The sequence below is a fragment of the Anopheles merus genome, chromosome 3L (assembly GCF_017562075.2).
Source record: "Anopheles merus strain MAF chromosome 3L, AmerM5.1, whole genome shotgun sequence".
NCBI lineage: Eukaryota > Metazoa > Arthropoda > Insecta > Diptera > Culicidae > Anopheles > Anopheles merus.
Genome location: NC_054085.1, coordinates 14876026 through 14895314, shown reverse-complemented (window position 1 = coordinate 14895314; position 19289 = coordinate 14876026). Strand labels below are relative to the sequence as shown.

General features: G+C 44.1%; 7 protein-coding genes across 14 annotated transcripts; 6 read left to right on the top strand and 1 right to left on the bottom strand.

Moving 5' to 3' along the window:
• Nucleotides 1-597: 597 nt before the first annotated feature.
• On the bottom strand, nt 598-13350 carry LOC121599307. Of its 4 annotated transcripts, XM_041927021.1 has the most exons (4): nt 13204-13350; nt 13059-13117; nt 975-1082; nt 598-762 (listed from the first exon to the last, which is right to left on the bottom strand). In XM_041927021.1, the coding sequence occupies exons 1-4, from the start codon at nt 13205-13207 to the stop codon at nt 703-705; spliced, it is 231 nt and encodes a 76-aa protein (XP_041782955.1). In that variant the 5' UTR covers nt 13208-13350; the 3' UTR covers nt 598-702. The 4 variants fall into 4 exon arrangements, 2 of the variants coding, with proteins under 2 accessions (XP_041782955.1, XP_041782954.1); XM_041927020.1 differs by having other exon boundaries at nt 598-1082; XR_006005659.1 differs by lacking the exons at nt 13059-13117; nt 13204-13350 and adding an exon at nt 10029-10114 and having other exon boundaries at nt 598-1082.
• On the top strand, nt 1028-3940 carry LOC121599302. Of its 2 annotated transcripts, none has more exons than XM_041927012.1 (2): nt 1028-1120; nt 1184-3940. In XM_041927012.1, the coding sequence occupies exon 2, from the start codon at nt 1198-1200 to the stop codon at nt 3667-3669; it is 2472 nt and encodes an 823-aa protein (XP_041782946.1). In that variant the 5' UTR covers nt 1028-1120; nt 1184-1197; the 3' UTR covers nt 3670-3940. The 2 variants fall into 2 exon arrangements, with proteins under 2 accessions (XP_041782946.1, XP_041782947.1); XM_041927013.1 differs by having other exon boundaries at nt 1035-1120; nt 1197-3940.
• On the top strand, nt 4912-7350 carry LOC121599304. Of its 2 annotated transcripts, none has more exons than XM_041927015.1 (2): nt 4912-5103; nt 5245-7350. In XM_041927015.1, the coding sequence occupies exon 2, from the start codon at nt 5246-5248 to the stop codon at nt 7268-7270; it is 2025 nt and encodes a 674-aa protein (XP_041782949.1). In that variant the 5' UTR covers nt 4912-5103; nt 5245; the 3' UTR covers nt 7271-7350. The 2 variants fall into 2 exon arrangements, with proteins under 2 accessions (XP_041782949.1, XP_041782950.1); XM_041927016.1 differs by having other exon boundaries at nt 4912-5178.
• On the top strand, nt 8001-10254 carry LOC121599306. The gene is made up of 2 exons (XM_041927019.1): nt 8001-8230; nt 8290-10254. The coding sequence occupies exon 2, from the start codon at nt 8295-8297 to the stop codon at nt 10191-10193; it is 1899 nt and encodes a 632-aa protein (XP_041782953.1). The 5' UTR covers nt 8001-8230; nt 8290-8294; the 3' UTR covers nt 10194-10254.
• On the top strand, nt 10581-13244 carry LOC121599305. Its single transcript, XM_041927017.1, has 2 exons — nt 10581-10923; nt 10987-13244. Exon 2 carries the CDS (start codon nt 10992-10994, stop codon nt 12894-12896), a length of 1905 nt encoding a protein of 634 aa, XP_041782951.1. The 5' UTR covers nt 10581-10923; nt 10987-10991; the 3' UTR covers nt 12897-13244.
• Nucleotides 13351-13636: 286 nt separating the features above from the next.
• On the top strand, nt 13637-16063 carry LOC121600369. The gene is made up of 2 exons (XM_041928883.1): nt 13637-13887; nt 13975-16063. Exon 2 carries the CDS (start codon nt 13976-13978, stop codon nt 15812-15814), a length of 1839 nt encoding a protein of 612 aa, XP_041784817.1. The 5' UTR covers nt 13637-13887; nt 13975; the 3' UTR covers nt 15815-16063.
• Nucleotides 16064-16317: 254 nt separating this feature from the next.
• On the top strand, nt 16318-18711 carry LOC121600274. 3 transcript variants are annotated; one of them, XM_041928719.1, is made up of 2 exons: nt 16318-16520; nt 16602-18711. In XM_041928719.1, the coding sequence occupies exon 2, from the start codon at nt 16603-16605 to the stop codon at nt 17914-17916; it is 1314 nt and encodes a 437-aa protein (XP_041784653.1). In that variant the 5' UTR covers nt 16318-16520; nt 16602; the 3' UTR covers nt 17917-18711. The 3 variants fall into 3 exon arrangements, with proteins under 3 accessions (XP_041784653.1, XP_041784655.1, XP_041784654.1); XM_041928721.1 differs by having other exon boundaries at nt 16318-16524; XM_041928720.1 differs by having other exon boundaries at nt 16318-16528.
• The last annotated feature ends 578 nt before the right edge of the window (nt 18712-19289 follow it).

Sequence of the window (19289 nt, the reverse complement as noted above, 5' to 3'; positions counted from 1 at the left end):
CTGGTCGGGAAGAAATAAACTCCCAATGCAAAAGTATACGAATATACTGAAACTGTTTGAATACATCGGCACCAACGGTATGGAACGCGTGGAACGGGCGCATGTAGAAATATTCTTTAAAGGAAAATTGACCCATGCCAATGCTAGGGTACATATTACCAGTACGGACAGATCACACCCAAAAAAACGGAAAACTACATTGCAGACGTGCGATCAAGGTCCGGCAAGGAAATCGAAAACAGGTCCACCAGAAGAAATCTCAAACGCATCGGAATTGGATGTCAGTGGGCAAGGTGCCAGTCATGGAGATAACGTCGAACATCCAAAAGGCATCTTAGAAACGGGACAAGCTTCAACAGCACTACCAAGTACTTCAACAACATCCGTAAAGGTAATTTTACCTGTAGTTAATGTTAATCCTATAAAATCGACTATACAAATGGATGGATTCGAAAGTGCTTTAAACGATGTGAAAAAGAAAATCCAAGTTCATAGATGGGTTGATAGAACGGTTGGCCAAATTGCTGGTGCTGAACAACGCATGAAAGTGTTGCTGGAACGGCTGATTGATAGAAATGCTTTGCAAAATTTTTGCTGGATTGATACTGGCAGCGGAAAGCGACGATTAGACCAGTACAAAAACTTTATTCGACTGTTCGAGTACGCCAGCAGAACCATGGTATCCAATACTGTCGTGTTTCATCATGAATTGGTGGCCAGCTTCTTTGCAAAGACGTTGGACCACGTGTCGTAGCAAGTAGGCTGAGGAAATTAAAATGCAAACGAAATGAAATAAAGAATTGAAATATTTCACACGCAGGTGGTCTACGATGCTGTCATGCGAAATGCAATGAAATGACGTCTGTTTGTTGTGAATTTGAGAACGAAGCAAACGCAATCCACAGCCGAATGAGGGACGCCAAGACGATCAGAGAGCTGAACGCATTTTGAATCGTGATTTTAATCTGCATTACCTTCGAGATTCGCCTTTCTTTCGACCATTGTGTGTAATTCGATCCAGTGTTGAAGTGATACCGATAATACATCAAGAACAGGAAGTTGATCATCGACCTTGGAAACGCCTGCAAACGATTGCATTGATACGAGATATTCAGGGAAGGTAAGCGATGAGAACGGGGTTCAATTTCTTAGTTTTGTGATATATCTAAATAGTTTAATGCAGATTCTGATTGCAGGATGCCGTACGCCATTATAGAGACGGATGACGCTGCGGGTAAAAAGAAGTTGCTGGTGGTGCCCGAAGCATGGGTGGAAGATGAACAAGGCGAGTATTTGCGTTGGCCTGATGCGAAAAGTATGAAAAGACTGAAAGAACTACTTGAGGATGAAAAAAGCAGCCCGACGCCTGTATGGGAAAAGCGTAACTGCAAGATTATATGCCAGCAAGTTCCATCACTAGTAGCAGGAGAGAAAACGATAGAAATTATACACAATTCGTCAGATGCCGGTACTAGCGATCAAACTACGGGAACTAACAAAAATCTCATTGATACAATAGCTAAAGCCACCAGCACAAGCTCAATGAAAGGAGGAAAATGCAAAACTGCTATTGCCCAGAACAGTAAAACGGTAGCGTACGATCCTCCTTCGGTAGGGAGTACTCTTATTGTGGTCGAAGAATCACAGCCAAGTGAAAATTTGCAGGATTTATTAAGCGTTGTGATTCCCAAGGAAGAGAACGAGGACTCATTTGATGATTCAGACGCTTCTGAACAACTTTTGGAACCGAGCACGAATGATCCGCTTGAGCAGGAGTGTTTAAGCGATATGACAGAAACAGAGAAACGGAAAAATGAACAGAATCTGTTGTCCTTGTTAGGTATAGAGGAACCGGAGTACGATCCATTTGATGATGTAAGCTCTTCATCGGAAGCATCCCAGCCAAGCGTGAGCAGCGTAGCTGGGAAGAATTCGGCAAACATTGATCCTCTTAGCAAACCACTTTTGAATGTGATCGATGCAAAGCAGCTGAGAGATTTACAGATAATAGAGTACAATCCGTTTGAGGTGGTAAGCCCTTCACCGGAAGTATCCCAGCCAAGTCTGAGCAACGTGGCTGGAAAGATTTCTGCAAAGATTGATGCACCACGAAATCCACGTTTGAATGTCATCCATTCAAAGCAGCTGAGAGATTTAGAGACAATAGATTACGATCTAGTTGATCAGGTAGGCCCTTCGCGAGGAGTATCCCAGCCAAGTGTGAGCAACGTGTATGGGAAGATTTCTGCAAAAAATGATCCACCTAGAATAGCACGTGTGAATGTGATCGATGCAAAGCAGCTGAGAGGTTTAGATACAATAGTGTACGATCTAGTTGACGAAGTAAGCCCTTCACTGGGAGTATCCCAGCCAAGTGTGAGCAACATGCCTGAGAAGAGTTCTGCAAAAAATGATCCACCTACACCACGTGTGAATGTGATCGATGCAAAGCAGCTGAGAGATGATGCTCAACGTTTCTTCTCCGGCACCAGCAAAGAGGCGGATAGTGAACCATCCGTAGAGATTCAGACATTTTCACAACTAATCGACATGGTACACGAGTTGAAGTGTACGATTGAACGAAATCAGAAGGACATAAAAAAAATAATTTGGACTGCTATGTCTCAAGTGAACAGATCCATTCATAAGCTGCTGGATAAAGAAATGAATGAATCGTGTGAAAATTTATCAGATGACGATGAAGACCAGGCATTCGACCTGCTAACGACCGTAGAGGAGGTGGAAAACTTCGAAGAACGACTAAAGGATGAAACATATCAGAACAAGATACACAGATGGGTCGATTATTGTGTCCGTTTTGAGAGTAGCGCACTGTTTCGAATGCACAAAATGCTGGATCTGATATTCGACCGAAAACTATTAGCCAAGTTCAGCTGGTCGGGAAGGAACAAACAATTCCCCATGAAACACTATGAGAATATACTGAAACTGTTTGAATACATCGGTACCAATAGTATGGAGCATGTAAAACGGGAAGATGTGACTGCATTTTTCTTAAATAAACTAAAACATGCTCAGTACAGGGTAAATCTCCGCTCTTATACTATGAGCGTACCAAGAAAACGAAAACACCCAAATAAGAGAAGCGATCAAGGTCAGGCAAGCAAATCGAAAAAAGGTCCAGCGGAAGAAATCTCCAACACACCGGAATTGAATGTGAGCAATGAGAGTACGAGTAAAATTAGTGCAGTTGGTATCGAACCAAGCATACCCAACTTAGAGAAGCGACCAGTTTCGATTGCTCCTGCTGGTACTTCATATGCTTTCGTCAAGGAAATATTACCCGAGATTAATATTGCTCCGGCTCAATCGCTAGCACAAATGGATGAATTCGAAACTGCATTAAATGACGAGAAAAGGAAAAAGCAAGCTCAAAGTTGGGTCGACAGAACGGTTGGACAAATTGCTGATGCTGAACAACGGATGAAAGTGTTGCTGGAACGGTTGATTGATAGAAATGTCCTGCTAAACTTTTGCTGGACGGATACAAGTAGCGGAAAACGACGATTAGACCAGTACAAAAACTTTGTTCGACTGTTTGAGTACGCCAGCAGAACCATGCTATTCAATACTGTCGTGTTTAATCACGGATTTGTGGCCAGCTTCTTTGCAAAGACGTTGGACCACGTGGCGCAGCAAGTAGGCTGAAGTAGTGGAACCCATTACAATCGTTAATATAAATATGAACCTTGCTGAGAGTGGTGCGTTTTTCGATCAGCACATGAGATTGGCAATTTTCAAAGATAGATTATCCATCTTGGAAAAGTATTTTGTGTTGCGCATACAAGAAAGAGGAATTGATCTGACTTGAAAACGGGAATTTTTAAAAAGAACTAAGAAAAACTAGTAGAATGACGTCCAATATTCTGTTCAAGCAATGTACGTGCGAAATATGAAAACAATATTAACAAGTAAATAAAGCTGGAAACATTAAAAAAATAAAGAGGTTTTGGGTTTTTTCTCATGCGATTAATAGAGTTTTGAGCGATACGACGGCGTCTGTTGCATATGTAAGCACTGAGAATATAAAAATCCTGCACCGCAGGAAGTAGTACGGCATTTGCAGTGCTTTTGTAAAGGAAAACCTGTAGATCCTACTAGGATGGAGCGCACCCACGACTCCGATTCGACTTCAACTATTGTTCGTCCGATTCCGACTGCCGCAAAATAAAACACTAGATCCGTCCGAAATCGGAGTCGGAATCGTTCGGAACCGTTCGGAGTCGTACGGAGTCGCCTCGAGTCGTCCGGACTCGTCTGGAGTCGCCCGGAGTCGTCCGGAGTTGTCTGGAGTTATCCTTAGTCGTCCAGAGTCGCTCGGAGCCGGAGTCGTCCGAAGTCGGTCGGAGTCGTCTGGAGTCGTTCGGAATCGGAGTTGGTCGGAGTCAACGGGAGCCGTGTGGTTTAATGTGCTTGTGCTCAGACATTTCCTTCCGTTGTGTTTTTTGTCTTTCACTTTAAGCGTGCACTTTCTATACAAGCCGACCTCGGCCGACTCTAGTCCAATCCGGATGACTCCGTCTGCACCTGATTCTGGATAACTCCAGACGACTCCGAACGACTCCGGACAACTCCAGACGACTCCAGACGACTCCAATTCCGGGCGATTCCGGACGACTCCGAACAACTCCGAACGACACCGAACGACTCTGGACGAGTCCGGGCGACTGCTGACGAATCCGGACAACTCCTACTCCGGGCGACTCCGTTCGATTCTTACTCGAAACAAAAAATGACTTACTGTTTAAAAAATGCAAAAAGCAGTTAAAATGGTAAAATGTGATCCTGCAGAAATACGCAACACTTCCCAGATGGCTTTCATTGAAATATTTCACTGCCCTCGTCTACCTTGCTCAGCGGACAGCGGCTGCTTCCCGTGTGACAAGCCCACAGTGACATTGGTTTGTTGTGAGTTTTGCGCGGATATTCTGAGCATAAACGACGCCAGCGGACGGATTCGTTCAATATAGACGACAACGTTGACTATTTGCTGAAATATTATTATTCAAACTGCTCCGTTTCGCTAGCGACCTTGCTAGGCCGTGCATTTTAGCAACCAAAGTTTTAATAAACTGAACGAGTGTAAGTGTTTTTACATAGCGTGTGGGGAATTATAGCTCGCCTGCATTGTTCCACAACAGTAACGCCAGGAAGAGGGTGCAATACAGATCAACATGTAAAGTTTCGGATGATTCATTTCACACATTTGTTTGGAATTTGCAGGATGCCGTACGTCGTGGTCGAAACGGTGAACACCTCGGGCAACAAGGACCTGCTGGCGGCACCGCAGTCATGGTTGGTAAACAAAACCCAAGCGGTGGGATATCTGCATTGGCCCGGTAGCAGCAGTAGGGAAACTCTGAGAGCACTGCTGGCAAACGATCGAACACTTCCCCGGCCGGAGTGGGAAAGGCGGGTGTGTAAAATCCTGTACCGGAATATGCCGTCGTTAGCGTCGGCGGAAAAGGTGATACAAACAACGCACCTGCGGAATAAAATCCTAGCTCGTGCAGCAAGTAACAGTAGCAACATCCTCAGTGTCACAAGGGGAGAGAATATTCCAGTACGAAGCTATTCCGCAGCCAAAGTCACTCCAAGGCCTGCTCAGCAAAGGCAGCAGAGCGCGAATGAGCCGCAACTGTACGGTAATGTGGTGCCCAAGGAGGAAGATGAAGAGATGGAGGAGGAGGATCCGTTTGGTGATGTTGCTCCTGCTGCAGCACACTTGCCAAACGAACCAGCAATTCTCGACATTGAGGCTAAACGTTTGCAACACTCAAGCGATGAGGAAGAATACGATCCCTTCGAAGATGTGAGCCCGCTGGAGGACAAATCGGACCTGACTGTCATCGCGGTGGAGCAGTTGAGTGACGAGGCACAGCGTTTGTTCTCCTCGATTGGCACAGAGCACGATCAGGAGCAGGAGCAGGAGCAGCAATCGGCGGTTGAAGACAAACTCAATTTGCAAATAATGGACATGATACGCGAGCTGAAGTTTATGATGATAAGCAACCAGAAGGAGATCAGGAAAATAGTGAGTGAAAGTATGGGCAAAATACACCGTACCGTTAATCTGCTGCTTCACAAAAAAGTGGATGAGGATGCGGAAGAAGGCCCTCGACATTTGTACGAAAGAGTCGACCCGGAAGAGTTCACTTTCGACCCACTAACTACCGTCGAGCAGGTGGAAAAGTTTGACGAACAATTAAGGGAAGACAAGTACCGCAAGGAGATTTACGGTTGGGTTGAGTCGAACGTCGGTTACGAGAGCAGCTCCGAGCATAGGATGCACACAATGCTGGATCTAATATTCGACCGACAGCTGTTTGCCAAGTTTAGTTGGTCGGGCTTGAACAAAAAATACCCAATGCAGGTGTTTCGTAACATAGTGCAGCTGTTCGAGTACATTGGCTCCTCCAGCGTGCAGCGTATAAAGCGGGAAGAGGTGAAGCAATTCTTAATGAAAAAGCTGAAACAAGCCGACAGTAGGAAAAATAAAACGTTCATTCGCAAATCTGTACCGCATCAGCGAAGAAAGTTTGAGGAGAGAGAATGGGTTCAAAGCAGGGCAAGCAAGGTGAAGAGACGAGCAACCGAAACCAAGCCATCATCAACACCAAGCGGGAAAATGAGCGGGGATGAGGAACGAGCAGCTGCCCGAAGTGTCGAAGAACAGCCTAATGTAACCGAAAAACAAAAAGATGATGAAGTACAGCAGCAACGCAAGCAAAGTGTTTCTGCACCAAGCTTACCAGGTGTGGGCCGTATTAGGGTCACAAAGCCTGCGGCACAAGTGAAGGATGATAAGCTCATGAATACAAACGACGGCAAAAAAGGAGAGCTGAGCCAACCAAAGGCAAGTACGTCCCAGCAGCTACCACCGGCTGCCGAAAGCGTACCAGAGATTCACATCAATCCCATCAAATCTTTGGCACAAATGAAAGGATTTGAAATTACTCTGAACGACGAGAAACGGAAACTGCAAGTCGAGCGATGGGTGGACAGAACGGTTGGCTCTATCGCAGACATTAGCCAGCGCATGAAGCAACTGTTGGAGCGTTTGATTGATAAAAACTTCTTGCTCAACTTTAGTTGGAGGAACGGCGGTGACAAACGATCGTTGGCGGAGTTCAAAAACTTTGTCCGACTGTTTGAGTACGCTAGCAGAACCAAACTGCACAACACTGTCATATACAATCATGGTATTGTTTCTAGCTTCTTTATCCGGACGTTAGATCATGTTTCTTAGAACTAAGCCTTTAGGAAAAACAATATGAATGGCAAATCTTAATAAAAACAAAATGTTTTATATATATTTAGGGATCAAAAGCGTTCTACTGAATTTCATTGATCATATCCGAAAGATACCTGGATGAGTGTTAATGTTATAGTCACCGCGCAGCTACATGAGGTGAAATATACAGCGAAATGAACTATTTGACAGCTGAAATATCTGACAGATTCAGCTAAAGGGTCGGGGGTAACACAACATCCGCTTTCAAAATTCACTTAAAAATAATATCTCCTTAAGCAGAACATTCACTAATTGGAAGAAATTATGAACTGTTGGCTAAAAATTGACGAAGTACTGGATATTGAAGTTATTCAATGGATTTAGTTACGATTTTGTGCACGTTATTTGTTTACATTGCACATCAGCTGATTGCTGTGATGCTTTATCCGTCAGATATTTCGCCTGTCAAATAGTTCATTTCGCTGTATAGTTCACCTCATGTAGCCTCGCGGTCACAATTACGCCATCTTCTCTGGGTATTTCAGTTCAGTTTGGCTTCCGAAGCGATGTTAATTTCAGAACAATGGGGTGGTGCTTTGTTCTGATCAGCAAAATTTAGGCTGAAACGTTTCGGTTTCAAAAATTTGCGCACCGCGGTGCAGTTGAAATGTTTCAGTGCAGTTGTGCTGTCAAATGGAGAGCTCAACAAATGACAGCGATTTGTTATGATTTCTAGACAACATTCTGGGCGGAGTTGGTAAAGGGCGGCAGAACAACTAGCATAGGTGTTTTCTATGTAAAATAGATAGTTTTTGAAATGCTATAACGTTATTTTTGCTAGAGATGTGAATGGAAATGTATCCAACCATAAGCTGCAAAGAGTGGACGATTTGGTGATCGGTGGTATATAGCTTTGTTGGAAGCACAGCAAATGTTGTGCTGGAAATACCTAGGACAGTGACAATAAGAACGAAGGTAAGCTGCTCGGTAATATCAATCTGTTCACATACTGTAATTCACGCTCAAAATTGTAGGTAACATGCCGTATGCCATAGTAGAGATTGTTGATGCCAGAAACGGCGAGGTACTGCTGGCCGTACCAGAAACATGGCTAATAATTAAAACCAAAGTAATTGGTTATCTGTACTGGCCCGACGCCGAATTGGTGGAAAATATGAAGCAACTGTTGGCAGACGATCGAAGCGCACCACCGAAGGCGTGGGGCAAACGGATATGCAAAATAGTGTACCGCAGTATAGCCTCGTTAACAGCGGCGGAAAGAACAACACAGATTTTACAAAAGAACCGCAAAACTACAGTAAATGTAGCTTTCAACAGCAACGCAGCTATTACCATGAAAACGGTTAATGTACGCAAAGATACTTCCAGCCAAATGTCCAGCAATCCTGTCCCGAAAGCGAACCAGCCGAGTAGTGAATGGTTGAAGAACAGTAGCTTCAACAAGACTTCAGCCGTAAAACAGGATCTATTGGGCCCTTCGCCGAAACTGTTAAAATTGGACCCGAGCAACAGCAAGTCTTCTACCGTAAAACAGGAACTAAAAGGAACAGAAACGCCGAAACGGTTAAAACTGGACTCGAGCAACTGTGTAAGCCAACAAAAAGACAATGAGAATAGTAATATATTATCACTCTTTAGCACGGAGCAAGACTACGATCCATTTGAGGACATTGGCAATTTGGAGGAAATGTTGCGATCGAACCATGCGACACCAAAAAGCTCGACACAAAAGGAGCTACCAATATTGGAAACAAAAAATCCAGATATAGCGAGAAATGAACCAAAAGACGATGCCAAAGATAAGAACAAAAAAATATTCGGCCTACTTCAAGAGCTAAAGTGTATGATTAATGCAAACCAGGAAGAGATAGGCGATAGTTTGAATGAAGGAATCCAAAAAATGGAAACCAACTTTGACTCGTGCAAGCGTCAACCGCTTAGGGTGGAATCGCATAAAGGCAATCAACACCCACCGAAAACAATCCGATCGGAAACACCGAACCAAACCGAAATGTATCGTCTAACGACCGTAGAGGACGTGGATAGGTTTGAGCATCGTTTGAATGATCGCAACTTTCTGCAGAGGGTTCGTAGCTGGGTGAAGCGTATCGTTGCCCAGGAGAACGAGCCGGAAAAGTGCATGAAGCGCATATGGGACTTAATGTTCGATGAAGCGCTGTTCAAGCATATGTGCTGGGTTGGATCTTCATCGAAAATTGCACTGCGCGATTATTTCAACATCATCGATCTGTACAAGTACGGCGGCACTACCAACGCACACCGGGTAAATGACACTGAGGTGAGAAAGTTTTTATACAAAACCATGAAGTACGTGACAGACATGAGTTACCCAGATAATTACTACGTGAAAAAGGCAGTGAATGCGAAATGTGGTAGCATTCGTAAACCAGCATCAAGAATGAGCATAAACGTGAAGGAACAAATCAAAGCAAAGCACCAACAGCAACAGGGACAAAGCAAAAGAGACAATGAAATCGTTGAGCAGGAGGAAGATTTCTCGAATAAAAAAGATGGTTTGCAAAATGTACCCGAGCAACAATTACCAACGATTTGCGTAGGTTGCATAAAATCGGTAGAAGTATTGAATGCATTCGAGAACCGTTTAAATGACGAAAAAAGGCGAACGGAAATGCAAACGTGGGTCGACAAAACAGTCGGTCACGAGGCTAATGTGGAGCGTCGCATGGAGGCATTGCTGGAACGATTAATTGATACAAACATCTTACTCAACTTTTGCTGGATGAACGTTAGCAGTAGAAAGTGTTCGTTGCTAAAGTTCAAAAACGTTGTCCGACTGTTTGAGTACGCTAGCAGAACGAAGCTGCAAAACACTATCATATACAATCATGGTATTGTTTCTAGCTTCTTTATCCGGACGTTAGATAACGTGGCGTAGGATAGGCGTTTCGTAACAGTATGGATGGAAACCTGAAAAAATATAAAGTGTTGTACATACGTGTAAGGATCTAAAGCGTTCTACTGAATTTCATTAACGATAACCGAAACATTACACAATACCTGGTAGAACCTTTATGTCTTCTCTTGTTTCAGTTTCCTGGGTGGGGAGTTGTCGGGTTGCTTTGTTCTGTTCATCGCTACCCAAAGACGAACGTTTTGTCCCCAAAAAAAAAAAAAAAATGCTCCACGGCAAAGTCAAAATGTTTCAGCGCAGTGATGCTGTCAAAAGGGAAGCTGCGCTGACATGCCAGTGATTTTACGACTTCGAAACATCAGTCTGCATCAGCTCGGAGCAACATTTATGATAGGGACGCTCAGTTCATAAAAGACGGCACAGCGAATAGACATGTTTTTTTCTTTTTTTTTGGGATAAAGAGCTTTCATACTTTTATGACTATTCGATAACCGGTTCGCGGGGTTACCATACAAACGAATGCTAAGCGTTGGAGCGTTCAAAAAGCATGCTAATTTAAAGCCATTCAATCATTGCCTTCCGACTGAAGAATTGAACGCCATATGTTTCCATCTGTTTTTGTGACGTGAATGGAAGTGTTTTAGCTCAAGCGGACAGTGCAGTGTAACACTTCGCGAAGTGGGAAAACGCACAACGAATTTTGTGCTGGAAAACTCCTTGGAGTGGAGACAACAAAAAAAAGAAAGAAAAAACTGTAAGCTGATCATCAATATCGTCTTGTTCTGTACGCAACTGTAACTCACTTTGGAAATTGTAGGTAACATGCCGTATACCATAGTACAAATTGATGATACCACAAACGGTGGGAGACTGCTGGCTGCGCCAGAAAGATGGGTCGTAACTCCAACCAAAGGAGTTGTACATCTTTACTGGCCCGACACGAATCTGGTTAACAATGTGAGGGAACTGTGGGAAGACGATCAAAGCGCTCCAACGGAGGAGTGGGACAAATGGGAATGCAAAATAGTGCAGCAAAATATTGAATCGCTAGCAAAGGTGGAATTTTTTTTCCAGAATTTACAAAAGCATCGTAAGGTTAAACCGAGTTCGACAGCTTCGACTAGCAACGCCACTGTCACCAATGTCACGTTGGGCAATCCTGCTTCACCAGCAAACCAGCCGAATAGTGGAAGGATGATAAACAGCAGCTGCAACAAGACTTCAGCGTTAAAATGTGAACTACTGGGGCCTTCACCGAAACCGGTAAAAATGGTATCGTGCAACCCATTAAATCAACTAGGAGGCAACAAAAGGCGCAATACATTATCAATACGTAACACGGATCAAGACTACGATCTGTATAAAGAACTTTGCAATTTACAGCAAATATTGCTCACAACAAGCGGACCAAATAACCCAGATAGCACGAGAAATGAACCGAAAGCCGATGCCATGGAGATGAACCAAAAGCTATTCGGTTTGCTTCAAGAGCTGAAGGTTACGATGAAAGGTGATCAGGAAGAGACAAGAGCTAAACTGAATGAAGTATCGAAACAAATCCAATCCAACACGTGCAAGAGTCAAAAGGTTATGGCAAAATCGGCAATCCCGCCTGCAACTCCGAACAAACCCAAAGTGTATCGTCTAACGAACCTAGATGACGTGAAGAAGTTTGAACATCGTTTGAATGATCGAATCTTTCAGCAGAAGGCTCGCAAACTGGTGAAGCGTGTTGTTGCTCGCGAGGATGGCCCTGGCAAATGCATGAAGCGCATGTGGGACCTAATGTTCGATAAAGCGCCTATCGAGAAGTTCAGCTGGGCTGGCACGAAATCAAAAATTGCACTGCGTGATTACAAGAACATCGTCGATCTGTATAAGTACGGTGGTACCACCGATGCAAACCACCCGGTGAATGATATGCAGGTGAGAGCGTTTTTCCTTAAAAGTATCAAGTACGCGACAGATTTGAAGAACATACAGAATTGCAGCGAGAAAAAGGCGCGGCAAGCGAAATGTGGTAAAATTCGTAAACCAGCATCAAGCTGGTGGAGCGTGCAGGATGTATGGCTGGAAGAGGATGTGCATGAACAAGATGAAAGCGGTGGTGTACAGGAGCAAAGTACAGAGCAGTATAGTACGGGCGAACAGGAAGAATACGTCGAAGAGAATCAATGCGTTGATGAATTGCAAAATTCAGTTCCAGAGGAAAATGATATCGTGTTTTGCGACTCGATAGAAGCATTTAATCAATTCGAGGTCGATTTAAATGACCCAACATGCCAAGCTAAAACAATACAATGGATCGAGAAGACGTTTGGTCATATTGAAAATGCGGAAGATCGGATGACGTTATTGCTGGAGCGATTAATTGATGAAAACGTCTTGTTCAACTTTTGCTGGATGAACGTTGGTAGTGGAAAGTGTTCGTTGGTAAAGTACATAAACTTTATCCGACTGTTTCAATACACCTCCAGAACTGTACTACATCAGGCAGTAATGATCGACCATGGTTGTGTGGAAGTTTTTTTTAAGAATTTATTAGATGTCTACGATAATGTTGAGGTACAACCGTCAAATTGTACTGCTAGCAGCATGGTTGACCTGTCTGGTGGTACAGTCGTCGACTCGTGCGACTTAACAGCATGCCCGTCGACGGTTCAAGTACCGAATGGAACGTGCCCCCAAACGTATGACTGTGACTATCCTGCTATGGACAATCAATAAGCCCCGCTTACGTCCCTCCCATACGTAGGAATTGCCATTCTACAACGGGTTAACCAATAAGTTGGTGTTAGCCAAGCCTATTAGTGGCTTAAGCAGGCCTAGATCGACTACGATCGTGGCGCCTAATACTAATATTAATATGATTAGATTACACACACTTACCAAGTTAAGATCAAAGTGAATGTATGTATGAGGAGGGATTTTCCAGTGCAATTTGACGTCTAAAAATGAAAAGAGAAAGTTAAATCGATTTGATACTTACATTTAAAACAAACTGGTTGATTTAATGGTTTTTATATTTACTTACTCATAAGTATATCCTAAATTTTCACTATTTTACACACATTTTGGTCATTAAGATCTTAGCCTCAATATAAAAAAGGAGGTTGAGTAGGTATTTGGCTTCTCAACGAGACACCGTGTCAACGTCATGGCACACTAAATTTTGTTATGTTTTTCGATGGATTGGTGAAGAAGAATGCTATAAGCCCACTTAATGTATACACATTCGATTTGATCTACATATACTCTCCATGTATCGTAGTTGTGAACCCGAATTTAAAATAAATAAAACAATAAACGATGCATACAAACGAAATGTGATTAAGGGCCATGCTTCAGCGATGAATTCAAAATTGGTTCTGGTTGGTTATTTTCCGCCACTCCTCGTCTGGGTTTGAAATATTTCAATCACCGCGCGCGTACCTGACAGATTTCGCGGACTGTCAAATGACCGTGGCATTGTTTTGTTTATATTTCTCCGTACCGCGGACTGCGCGAACACCAAGCCAGCGCCGACAACGCTAAACGACGTGATTTCTAGCAAAATTAATGGGCCTCTTTGCTGAGCATCGTTTGTTTTATGTTTCAAATCGTCTGTGAATATCCAGAGTAAACGGAAATACTCTAACGATAGCTGCTGAGCCTTCATTGTTAGCGGAGGTAATACGAAGGAGACAAAGCTTACCGGAAATAGCGCGCGTAAAGTAAGGTAAGCTGAAGGAGTGGAAAATTCCAAGACACATCATTTAAGGTTCCCCAATTTTATCTAAATATTAATGCAAAATGCTTGTTGTAGGATGCCGTACGTTTTGGTAAAAAAGACGAAAAGCAATTTGGGCAGGAAGGAGGTCGCGGTAGCCCCCAGCTCTTGGATTCACAAGGATGGGAAAGGAACAACGTACGTTTCCTTGCCAGATGCAGTGTGTCCCAAAAAGATAAGAGCTCTGCTGGAGAAGGAAAGCAACCCAACGAAGGAATGGGAAAAGCATGAGTGTGAGATCTTGAGCACAGATATTCCAACGCTAACGATGGCATATACCATCATTGAAACGATGCAAAAACAAAACAAAGTACTAGGTGGTAGGCCGTCACAGCTAATCAAAACCAGTTTGGATAAGACGGAAAAAGCTTTGCCAACTAGACCACCGGTTAAAGAGGCCCCCAGGCAGGTGGTAAGCAAGCAGAAACAGTCGGATAAGCCCAATCGGACATTGCCGGAGCCGCACCCAGAGCCTGACTATGACCCATTTGCCGATATACCTAACTGGCACGTGCCCGAGAAGCAACGCACGCCAGCTACCAGTCCAACAGAAGATCTACAAATGACCGTTGAGGAGTGTGAACCAACCGACCCGTTGCAGCAGCTGTTTAGTAGTGCTATGGTAAATCAGGAGCAGGGCGATGAGGATGATCCCTTTCGGGATGTAAGTCCTCCCCTAAAAGATCCGCAATCGACGGCCAACTGCGAGCAGCGGCCGCCGGTTGATAGTACGGATCTGTTTTTCACCCGCATCAACAAGGAATTGGACAAACAACATGACGTGCTGGGAGATGTTTCATATGCCCAATTGCTCGACCTGCTGTACGAGCTAAAGTGTATGATACGCAGTAACCAAGATGAGTTGCGGAGGAAAATTAACGAGGGATTTTCGCGGTTGCAAGAAACTGTGCTGTCGGTATTAGCCAAGGATAATACGGACGATAGTGCAGCATTCGAAGAAAAGGCTGTAGCTTGCAAGGAAGAGTTGGATGAATTGGAAAGCCGACTTCAGGATGAAGCGTATCGTGAACGGGTACACCATTGGATGGATCGTATCATCGCGTCTGAAGCGAAACCCGAATTGCGCATGACGAACATTCTCCACAAACTGGTGGACAGCAAGCTTTTAGCGCAGCTCGAGTGGAACCCCGAACCAACGCACCCCGAGAAGATTCGTCTGGAGACGTACAGGCATTTTTGCAAGCTCTTTGAATATGCCGGCACGACTACGGAACACATAGCGAACGATTGGTTCGTGGAGTGTTTCTTCAGAAATAAACTAAAGAGCAACGTTCACACCAGGGTAAATATGAGTGAAAAACGGAAAGGCGTAACAGAAAGTAAACCTATAAAAATAGCCCGAACCGAAACAGAGCTGAACACATGTGAGGAAACGGTTAACCTATTGGAAACGGATATCGTTTCTACGGCAAACCAAGATGACGATGTATACGAGATAATCGAGCTGGATGGTGATGAAGATAATGCGCCGACAACAGCAACGACTGCCACTCCCACCGAGACCACAGAGTACGTGGAGGTTAATCATATAACCAGCTTTGACGGTATGAACGATTTCGAGGTACGCTTGAAAGATCCCGACTATCTCAGCGTTGTTCACGGATGGATAGATAATGCTGTTAGGCATACGATCGTTCCAGCCGAACGTATGGGGATCATATTGGACCAGCTAGTTGATAGCAAGTTTTTGCAGAATTTCGATTGGACTGGCACCCGAAATGGAAAGGTGGCGTTAATTGGTTACAAAAACTTTGTTCGTCTCTTTGAATACGCCGGTACCATTACGCCTCGAAATCGAGCGTGTCATTGGGATGTAGCAAAGTTTTTTCAACAGAAATTTAAAGTCATGAAATAGAGCATCGAACTAAACATTATCCCTAAGACCCGTTAATGAGTAGTACTATGCTAAGGTTTGACCGTACGCTTTTAATGTAAATATGGTTTAAGCTCCTTACATTGTTCTCTTTTTAGCAACTACATCTGCTGCATTCTCATTACAGACAGTAGCACACTTTAATGTTTTGTAGTGACAAGTGGTTTGAACTTATGTTTTTCTTTTGTTGTAAGCTGTAATCCACGTAATAAAACAAACTATAATTACAGAACTTGGTGTACACCTCACTAGTGGAAATATGCCTTCGTTTTGTTATTTGGCGGTGATTTTAAGGCCTTCGATTTACAATTTAATGTAGTTTTTGAATATTGAAAGTGCAGAATTTGTAGAAGCATTTAAAAAGGGGAATCTATAATTGAAAATAAGTTGCAATTAATCAGAATGAAAACTTTCAAATCCAGATTTGATGAAATGTTTCAAATTCCCACCAACAGCACCAGCTGAGCAAGTTGACATTTGTTTGTTATGATTTGGCTCAACTTTAATACACATTGAAGAAACGACGCCAAGGGCGCTGCGGGAGGAGAATCAAACGTATAGCAAAGTGTATTGTCGCGAGGGGAAATTGTTTGCATGCTGCCATACTACGAAACGAAGCAATAGAAAGAGAGTCACACCGTTTGTGGAAGCTCGCTGTGTGTGTGTGTTTTTGAGTGGTATAGGGAAAGTACGTAGGTACTACAGCACGGCTGGAGCTAAGGACTTCCCATTTAAAGTACCTTGTCGCCCGTACCTTCTCCCTTTTTAGGATGCCGTACATCTTGGTAGAAACGACTACTCCCACCGGCGGCAAAGAGCTGCTAGCTGCACCGGCCGCCTGGATCCAAAAGAAGGCTGACGGCACCGCATATCTGTGCTGGCCATTCGCTAGAAGCATACGGAAGCTGAATGCATTGTTCCAAGACGAGTACAGCATTCCGTCGGAGGTGTGGGAAAGGCTTGAGTGTGAAATTTTGTGTCGCAACATTCTGTCGCTCTCGTCGGCTGACAAGATGATCGAAACGATGGAAAGCAGTCGGCTGAACGAGCCGAAACCGGCAGCAGGAGTAACGGTGCAACGATTAAACGATCCTCTTGCGAACCGGCAGAGCAACGGCGGTGTGCAGAAGCTGCTGTCCAGCCTCACCGTCCAGCCGGACGATGATCCGCTCGGGGATGTGAAACCGTGCCCCCAGATGCTGGACCTTTTGTACGAGCTGAAGAGTCTGATACAGGCGAACCAGGAAGAGTTGCGGCAGAATCTAAAGGAGGGATTCGGAAGGGTGGACAAGTCCGTTAAATCGATGAACGACAAGTACCTGGAATCGAATGCGGTACAGTACGAACTTGGGCGGGCGGATGCGAACGCGTTCCAGGCGGGACGGGTGGATGCGAACGTGTGCCAGCTGATCGAACAGCCGGAAAAGTTTAAGGTCGACTTGCTCACCGAGATGGAAGCGGTGGAAGAGTTTGAGAAGCGTCTGGAGGAGGATGACTATCGCACCCAGGTGTGCCAGTGGATCGATGCGAGCGTGGGACACATGCGGCAGTCCGAACATCGGATGCACACATTGTTGGACCTCATCATCGATCGGAAGCTGTTCGCTGGCTTCAGCTGGACCGGCGGCGGAAAGAACAAACGGGCGCTGAACGTGCTCAAGAACATACTGAACTTGTTCGAGTACGCCGGTACCACCTCCGTGTACCGGGCGGATCACGTGTCAGTGGAGAATTTCATGCGCAAAAAGCTTCACAACTCGACCACCAGGATAAAGGCGAAGGGTGTGCGCAAGAGTGTGCCACATAGCGGTCGTAAGCGGCTAAACCGAGTGGGAGAAGAAATCATTAGAATTATTCCGAAACAGATTAAATTGACATCATCTACTGATGTGCGAAGTACTGCAGCGGTTGCGGATGCGACTCAAGGGCAATCATCACCCTCGTCATCGATATTGATGGCTGTGAGTGTACCGGTCAAACCGATCAGATCGGAAACGATAGTAGTGAAGCAAGATGCCACCATGTTCATAGACGGTGTGGATGAGTTTGAAGAAATGTTGGACATTGGACGATTGCAGAAGTAACCCTCACGTGTGGTTTTTGAGAGAGGCTTACGGATGTGGAAGCAACATCAAGCAAAATTTAATAAGCCAAAAATAATTCATACTTTACGTTAATTTGTAAGGTACAATGAATATCGCAAGGAATTATTCTGCACAAGTTCGTTACTATAACCAGTCCATTAGATTTACTCGGTAGTAGAGTTTTTAAAAACGACATTTAATTCAAGATTAAATTCGATTTTTAAAATAAGGTCCAATTCTGCATCCATATTTGTGCATCCATATCCACTTAATGGACTCACGAATACTCGTTGGATTTGACATGGCCAAGGCGAGGTTTATCCAGTAGTTCATTTGTGTACCTAATCCTAATGTTCATCGAGTATAGCCATTATGAACGTTCTCGTTCTGAACTCATTAAATTCTCGAATGATGGATATGTGACACATTTTTGAATGGTACACTTTGGATGGAAAAATATTACAATATTTTTTGCATTAAAAGATAGTTGTAATGAAGCTAATTGGCGGTTGACGTACTAATTCGGAAGAACATATGCACTGTAAATTGCACTATGAATAAGTTAAAGAATAAATCGTGAAGAAGTTTATGATTGCGTGTGGATTTAGTGATAGGTAAAGTAGGCAAAAAACTGGAGACGACTCCAATCTGACTCCGATAGTTTCGGAATCGACTCCAGAAGGTAGGTCCGCCCAGCATTATTCCAGGTCCGGAGTCATTCCGAGTCGTCTGGAGCCGCCTGAAATCGTCCGGAGTTGGAGTCGTCCAGAGTCGTCTGGAGTCGTTCGGAATAGTTGGGAGTCGTCCGGAGTCGGTCGGAGTTGGCCTTTGCCAAAACGAAAAAAAAACGCAAAGAAACGAAATGCCTGATCACAAGCACATTGCACCGGACGGTTCCTGTTGACTCCGGCCGACTCCGAACGACTCCCCGCTGGTGGTTCGGATTTTGCCGGAGTTCGATCGGAGTCGTGGGTGCGCTCCAAAGAGCACATCACTAGTGTGCTTACTGGGCCGTTCTATGAGTTATGGCAATGAAAATAAAACCGGTCAAACGGTTGGAAATCCGAGTTTTGTATGGATCGTAATGCTAACATTAAATTGCTAATTATCAACTGATTTATTCATTGTTCTAGAGAATAAAATGTGTTCTGTTTCACGATTGCGTTCTTATATTCTGCGTCGGACAACTTATAAGAGTTGAAAATGGCGAAAAAAAACCTTTCCAGTTAAATAAATTAAAACAAGCGCGCCCTACAATGCAAGACGCACTGTATGCAAGAAAATTGAAATCAAAATATTTTTTTTCAAGCGAACCAGTTGACATGTGTCACTGGTTAAGGCAAGAGCAAATACCCAGGAGTTACGAATTTCAC